This window comes from Gossypium raimondii, chromosome 10 (assembly GCF_025698545.1).
Source record: "Gossypium raimondii isolate GPD5lz chromosome 10, ASM2569854v1, whole genome shotgun sequence".
Taxonomy (NCBI): domain Eukaryota; kingdom Viridiplantae; phylum Streptophyta; class Magnoliopsida; order Malvales; family Malvaceae; genus Gossypium; species Gossypium raimondii.
In genome coordinates, this window is record NC_068574.1 from 45,802,777 (window position 1) to 45,811,191 (window position 8,415).

At 31.1% G+C, this 8,415-nt stretch overlaps 1 protein-coding gene and 1 long non-coding RNA gene across 2 annotated transcripts; one reads left to right on the forward strand and one right to left on the reverse strand.

Annotated features, from left to right (window-relative positions):
• The first annotated feature begins 3,631 nt into the window (after positions 1 to 3,631).
• LOC105775071 (uncharacterized) lies at positions 3,632 to 4,535 on the forward strand. The gene is made up of 2 exons (XR_001127657.2): positions 3,632 to 3,903; positions 4,247 to 4,535. It is a non-coding gene; the product is annotated as an uncharacterized LOC105775071 (long non-coding RNA).
• A 1,376-nt stretch (positions 4,536 to 5,911) lies between these two features.
• Positions 5,912 to 8,082, reverse strand: LOC105777577 (uncharacterized). The gene is made up of 3 exons (XM_012600922.2): positions 7,317 to 8,082; positions 6,495 to 6,733; positions 5,912 to 6,395 (listed from the first exon to the last, which is right to left on the reverse strand). The coding sequence occupies exons 1-3, from the start codon at positions 7,989 to 7,991 to the stop codon at positions 6,149 to 6,151; spliced, it is 1,161 nt and encodes a 386-aa protein (XP_012456376.2). The 5' UTR covers positions 7,992 to 8,082; the 3' UTR covers positions 5,912 to 6,148.
• Between the last annotated feature and the right edge of the window lie 333 nt (positions 8,083 to 8,415).

Consider the following 8,415-nt stretch of genomic DNA (forward strand, 5'->3'; position numbering starts at 1 on the left):
CTTAAGGCAAATTCGACATTTCCTCAGTGCTTTAAGTAACGTTAGATGTTTGTCTCCCATGATACAACAGCAAACAATCACAGTAGTAGAACAACAACGATGATCAATCAAACACAATCTTGCCTTTCTCTATCACCAGGAGGAATGAATTTAGAAGGAATTTTTGATATTGATGGTTTTTGATGATGGATTTTGGAAGTCTTCTAACTTGGCTTTATATAGAGGAGAGGAAATGAATGAAGAATTTTAAATCGATTCATGAAGAGTTTTGTTGAAAAGTTAATAGATATAAGTGAACAGAAACAATGAATGAAAAGATGCAATATTAAACCAAAAGCAATGAATCTGTTCACCAAGAGATACAATTGTTCAAAAGATACAACTATTGATCAAGTGACAGAACTACTATTTAATTTAAGCATCAATTTATCATTCATCACTCAACAATTTTGAGCATATTATATAGCATATAAATCCATAATTTATTATTCAAACCTTCAATTTTATCAATAAAATAATATGCCTCTAAGTTTTAAAATATCCATTATTTTCATTGCCCAAGCTAATCGTCAAATTGATTCAAACATAATTTAAATTAGGTAAATTTTTATGTAAACTTTAATAAATAAATAAATATTTAAAATAGAATAAATAATAAAATGATGTAATGTAATTTTTATTATAATAAAAGGTGTTTTTATCCATTTTACATCTGAGACCAATCCTATTCTGGTAAGGGTGGTATTCAAGTAAAGTTTTCTAACAATAATGACTCCAAAATTTGAACTTAGTCCAAATGCTTGGAGAAGAAATCTTCATCCAACTACTTGTTGGTACAAATAATGTAATATAATAATTATGAAATAATTATTTTTCTAGGACATTAATATAAGTCCCGTATTATTGAAAAGATGTTTAAGTCAGGTATCTATATATAATATAAAATCAACTCGTCATTGGAAGTAAATAGGAATACTATTGGTATTTTTAAAAATTCAAGGCCAAAATAGGTTTTTCCCATAAGTCATTAGAAGTAAATAGGGTATTATTGGCATGCTGAAAATCGTCCAACGCCAAAATAGGTTTTCATAAAAATTATAAATTACTTAGTTTTTATTATTTAAAGTTATTGATTTTAAAAGTAATTTTATTAATAATTAGGTTGATTTATTTTTCCTACAAATAAAAAATCACTAACATTTATATAATAATTGGTTTTTTTCTCGTGCGATGGTTGTTGTATGTATTAATTAAAATACAATTTATTTATTATAAATATGCCTTTTTAATATAATTACCATCATTAATTTTAATATATTTTAACTAAGTAATTGAAATGAATAAAGTTTAAGTATTGAATAATTAGAGTAAAACAATCTTTACTTAAATTAAATAATAAAATGCTAAGATAAATAATATATTTTATGATAATTTTAAATTTAAATAAATAATTTTAAAAATATATAGACATATATTAATGGTATGTGTTTAAATATATTAATAAATTTAAATTAGATAAATAAAATTATCTAATTATCTTAAATTAAAATTAAATAATGAAAAATTAAGATAAATATTATTTATATTTATAATAATTTTGTATTATGTTCTATTTTAAATTTTGAACTATATTTTTAAGTATGAATAAAATATATATAATTTAAATTAAATTTTCTACGAATTTTTATACAAATTTACGTTATATCTTTTATACAAACTTATAATAATATTAATTTTTTATAATATTAAAAAACTGTTTTTTTTTACAATATAACTATTTAGATCAATATTTCAATAAAACTAATAGATGTAATTCTTCATTAAAATAAAACTATAAAAATTCAACGTATTTTACCGATTTAACTTTACTTAATAACTATTTTGTTTATTTTTTCAATGATTTCCATTAATATTTGTAATATCATATGTCGAAACCATTTTTTTGAAATTTGAAAAATGGGTATCGATTTTGAAAATGGAAATGAAAATTTAGTTATCGACTTAAAAAAAATGAAAATGGGGAGCCACCACCGATCTTTTATTATTAAGGTGTGATCGGGTCACCTTGAAAATAATTTTAGGTCTGCGAATTTTGAGAAAACAGGTCCGGGAGCCGGTTACGCACGAGGAAGGGTTAGCACCCTCGTAACGCCCAAAATTGGTACCGAATTGAGTGTTTAATGTCTTAATGTCGAAATTTTGAAAAGATTTTAAAATACGATCCTTTTCTTTTGGATAAAATGAATTAGACAATGAGATTCACTTCTTTCAAAGAAATAAACCGTCACACTCAGTAAGTTAGAGTGCAACATTTTAAATCATCAAAATTAAATTTATCTCTTGACTTTTAAAACCCATGCGTTTTGAGAAGGTTATCCGATTATTTGGATTAAATGAGAAAATCAAGACCCAGTAAGTTAGGGCTCGATTTCACAATATCCCTAAATATCGAATATTGCCTTTGTTAGAAAAATCCTCGTTTCGAGAATACAATACGTCATATCCAATGCATTAGGACACAACGTATTGAATTCTCGATAATGATTTTTTATTTATGTTTTTTTTTATAAAAAGAGTAATCTCGATTATTTAGATTCAACAAAGAATATCAGAACCCAATACGTTAGGGCTCGATTCTCTTGAAGATCCCAAATACCGAGTGTTGCTTTTATTTTGAAATTTTCCGTTTTTGATAAACCCGAGTAAAAAATGGATGCAAAACAATAATAACGATGACAATATAAATAAAATGAGACAAGCAAAACAATAAATAATAAAAACAATCATACGGGCAAAAATAACGAATAATTAGAAACTAAAGTAAGAAAACAAACAATAATAAACATGTAAATAAATGAACAAAATCAAAGAAATGATACAAATATAAAAGATATATAAACATAAATATGTATAAAATAATGAAAATATGAAAACATATGTATGTGCATGTATTCGTGAAAATAAAAAATATGTATATATATAAAAAATACAATATAAAAATATACGTAAGTATACATCAAAGTTTAAGATATATAAACAAGTAAATGATTATAATTTTATATGTTTAAATTAAATTAAAAATATGGGTGTAAATATATATACAAATTAGAAAGTATAAAAATATATAAGTACGTACATATAAATATATACTTACAAAATTTAGCAAATATGTATATAGGTATAAATATATGTATATATAAATTATAAAAAATGAGTATATATGTATACATATATATATACGTATAAAGTTATAAAATATATAAAAATATAAAGGTAGGTATTTATGTACATAAAAATGTATGAACTAAATAATATTACAGCATTAATAACAAAACGAAGGACTAAATTGGCATTAAAGCAGTAATTCAGGGGAGAAATTAAAATAAACAAAAGGAAAGGAACAGATTACAAAGCATGAATAGAACGGGGGACTAAAACAGAAATTAAACACAAATGTTCGGATGCTCAAATCCGATTAGTGAAAACGGCGCCGTCCAACCGCGGATCTAAATGAATACACGGTTAAATGTGCGATACAAATTTAAAAAAATGAAAATCGAATTTGGAACAACACAAAACAAAGAGGGGCTCAATGCAAAAATATCCCATTTGGTTCGGATCCTCCCCGGGTCGGGTCACACACGCGGGTCGCTGGGGCTAAAACGGCGCCGTTTGGAGCCACTGATCAGACTCCAAACGGCGTCGTTTCACACAAAAGCAAACTCTAAAAACCCTAAAAATCAGCAGCTACTAAACAAACTTAAAGAAAAAAAAAAAACTAAATAATAGCCTCCCCCCAGACTAAAACCTAATCCCTCACATCCTCAGCCGCCGCCTCCAAACCCAAAAATCCGTCTATCTCCGATTGGGACGGAGTAAACGGAGCTCCGACGGCGCTCTCAGGTAAGATCTATCCTCGCCTTTCTCTCCTTTTTATTTTTTACATCTATATACCATAACAAAATAGAAGAACAGAGAGAAAAAAACAAAGAAAAAGGAGAAGAAAAAGGAGAAGGAGCCACCTTCTTCGTTTTTATTTCTTTTCCGATTTTTTCTTATACAGTATGCCCCCCTTTCGTAACCTTTACAAAATGGCTTTATAGCCGAAAGTGACAAAAATAAAATTACAAAATATCTATTTTTCTTTTCTTTTTTCTTTTTTGTTTTGCTGCCGATTTCTGCTGCTGTTTTTGTGTGCATTTCTGCTGCTGCTAGTTTGTTGCGTTGTTGCTCTGTTGTTTTGTAGGTACAGTACGAGGACGTGGCGAGGTGCAACGTGCGGAGGTGCGCGTGGGAGGAGGCCACGCGTGGGAGCTTGCGGCGCCAGGGGATCTAGAAACCCTAGGTGTTTCTGCTCTCAGGTTGGGATTTGGGCTGATTGGGCTTTCTGGATATTGGGTTATAGATTAGTGGGTTTGGGTTTTAGTTGGGTCTTTTGGGTTAGTGATTTGGGTTATAATTTTGGGCTTGGTTTGTTAAGCATTGGGCCCGGGCAAAATTTGGGCCCTACATCGTATTAAAAGGAGTTATGGTAATCATGTGTTATAAATTTTAAAATTTACTATTACAAAATAAAAAATGTGAAAATAAATGCAATATTTTTAAATATATATTAAAATTACATAACCAATAATAATATTGTTTGTGCATTTGAAGTTTACTATTTTTGTTAGGAATTGACCCTATAAACAACAAAATAGAAAAGATTGAGATTGAACACAAATTTTACGAGAAAAACTTTTCTAAAGAGGATAAAAATCACGGACAAAGGAGGTTTCGACTTTTCACTAAATGAGTAAACAAACAATATGGAGAAAATAAACTTAAATGTACTAAACATACAAACCCAAACCTTGAAAACAAAACTCTAACTCGGGAACAAAATTCTCTCCATAGTTACCACGAAAACTCTCACCAAAACTCATCTACGACTACATCTTGTCACCCCCACAAGAAAAGTAAGACCTCTCAAAACAAGGATACAAGATTAGATGTCTAATCATACTAAAATATCCTTGGAGGAATCAAAGTTTAACTGGGAAAAGATAACAAAGTTTAACCGGGAGAAGAAAACCGATTTATGTGGGGAACAAGTCGCCACACCGCAACATCCCCATCTATTCGGTCGAAAATACAAGGCATACCCCACAATTTATTTATTTCTTTATTGTTCTGAATATTTATTATTTGTTTTTACATTTCTCATTTTAGTTATTATTGTTTTCTTTATTTTTCTAAATCAGTTTAGTTTCTTTTTTTCGAATCAGATCAAATATTTCTTTTTCAAATTAAACAACTTGAATATAATTTTCTTTTCTTATCTCGTATCATGGTGAATGATAATATGTTGGCTAGTTAGGATTGTTTAGGAGTTCACTTGATTGGTATATAAGGTGCATTATAGGCAAAATTGTTGTTTGGTATCGAGACAATAAAAACAAAAATAACCAAATTATGCATTTTCGGGTGTAGGCCTCAAAATTTACTAAGCAAGTCTTGAGACATAAGCCACTATGTCTCAAGACAACAAAATATCGAAGCTAAAGGTCTAAAACAAGGAAATTATGTCTCAAGACCTGTCTCAAGGTAAAAAGGTTATTGTCTTGAGATATGAATCCCAATATCTCAAGACAATCAACTTCGAAGAAAAATAAGAAAACAAAAGAGGCATGTCTCGAGATATGGTTTCATTGTCTTGAGACACATTGTTGAATTTTGATAATTTGGATTTGGATTTGAATCCTAAATCCATATATGACCCCATATAAACCTGAATCAATATGTGTGGGCCAATTTGACTATTAATTACTACAATTTTCTTTTGCATAATGAAAATTTTATAATTATTGTATGCATGTATAATCATTATGACTTTATGCATTCAGATTCGACAACCATGTTGGATGTGGAGTGTCACAAATCATATCAAAGTTCTATTCATCTAGTGTCAAAGTATCTTGTTGGGGGGGGGGGGGGGGGGTTCCGTACTCCCGTTATTTCAATGGGAGGCCTATTTCAAACAATGGAGGTTCGTTTACCCTTCATAGAGTGATATGTTTACTTGCATCTTATACTTGACTGAAGTCCTCAAAAAGGGCAGAAATAACATTTTTCAACTAAAACAGGGGTAAACATCTTAAATAGCGAATTAGAACTTATTAAAGAAGTCATGTATATGTTTATTGACCTCATCAGGCTTTTCTTCATGGAGAAAGTGTGCCACTCCCTCCATCACAACCACTTCCTCCAAGAGTGGAACATTCTTCTTGAGACTTCCCTTGTGTAGGTAATCCTTGATTCCCGGAGCATTATAGGTTAGATCCTGGTCGCCGACAATGAACTTAACCGGCACTTTTATTTTACTTCCAGTCCACGGTGCAGTAAGTTGCCAGTTTCTGCAACAAAGATATATCAAACAACATAAGCAACTCAGAACTCAATACCTTAAAACTTGGGCATTCATCGATGGAAGTTGAAGGGGTAAACATATATACAAGTTTATATTTCGGTAATAGTTCAATCCCCCAGTGAAGCCTTTCTTCTCATATTGGCTAAGGTAATACTTGCAATCTTCCTCTGAAAACCATGACGGCAAGCTTATTGGAGTGTCTGGTTGTCCAAAATATTTGCCTTTTGGTATAAGAAGAGGACATGGATCACGGTATGTCAAGAATCCCTTTAGAACTCTCTCATATCCCATCTCCCTGAACTCAGCCTCTATGACTCCAGGCTCCTGTAAAATTTCCAAGCATCAGATTTTATGTATTCATTTTTTACAAGTACTTGTATTTGATACATGTTTGATTGTAACAAATATTCAGAGATATGGAGTATGATTCATATATGATATATATTCATATCTAAACGTAAGTACGGTAACATAGATCAGAAATGTTCATCCAAAAGGAAAATAAAATTAAAATTCTGAGACTTTGCAATTGAAAGAGTATCAGAGACTCATGGTGCAGCTAATGTTCAAATAGGAACTATGGGATAAAAAATTAGTGCAGACCACTTCCAATTGTTCTAAAGAATGATTAAAATAACACTTCAAGCAGTAAATCCAACATAAAGAAGCCTAAAAGATTGCACTTAGGGTACATCAACAACAAAAGTATGAATAAAATATATAATTAATTTCATGTCAATTGAACTGCTTCATGTGAGATTCTAAAATAAAGAGATTATAGAAAAATCTGAAAAACCAAGAATTTCAAGCTTCTTTGCATTTCTTAGATTAAAGGGTCATAATTAAAATTAAAATTTTCTTTAAAAAAAACAGGGAAATTAAGGAAAAGAGAACCGGAACCAAGAACCTGAAATCTGCATATGTAGTAGTCATCACCATACAAAGCTCTGAGACCTTCAAGAGGTTTCATATTAGGGTTCCTAGGATTGAATGCAACACTCATGTTAACCAAAGCCTTAACCCTATCTGGTCTAAACATGCACAACCACCAGGCAATGAGGGCACCCCAATCATGTCCCACGACAAAAACCTGGTCCTGGTCGGCGGCGACAACATCCAGGAGAGCAATGAGATCCCCCACCACGTGTAAACTGGTGTAGGTGGAGGCATCATCGGGTGCCTCCGTTTCCCCAAATCCACGCAGGTCAGGAGCCAAAGCTCGGTACCCAAGCGAGGCAAAAGCAGTGATCTGATTGCGCCATGTATACCAGAGCTCTGGGAATCCATGGAGGAAAAGGATTACAGGGCCTTTCCCTTTCTCAGCGACGTGAATATTTATGCCATTGGCTTTGATTACCCTATGCTCTATCCCCTCCATTTCGGGTCTGCTTGAATGGGATCTCGATCCTAAGTTATTGCTGCAATAAAATGGAGAACAAGTGATGGTGGTGTTAACGACCTTTGCGTATTCACTTGGCCTGCAAAATGCACGCTTTGTCGTAGAGAGGTAGGATTTTGTGTTCAAGTCTATAGAATTAGCGTAAAGACGCCTAAAATTGGCTATTCCCTTGATCAATCTCATCTTATAAAGCAACGGAGGAGAACTCCTAGGTGTATGTAGGAGAGGAGCATGAATTAACGCCTTGGGAGAGGCGATGATAGATTATTGTTGTGGGCCAGTATTTAAACTGACTATCCATGGAAAAGAACAAAATTGCGATGATATAATTATTGTTGTGAGTGGAAAATATTTTCTTTTTCACTTATAAGTCAACAAATCCCTTAAAACAAAACAATCTCAATTCACACCATTTAAATCTTTGGGATAATTAAAATAATTAATTAAATCTCTTTATTATCAATTTCGGTCATTAATCTTGTTAACCTTTAAAATAAATTCACGGATCAATCACATAGTAATCCATGAAAATTTTTGGTTTAATTTAATATTTTTATAAAAATAATTACTTTTTAAAAAATTATAAAAATAAGAAAAATTATAAAAA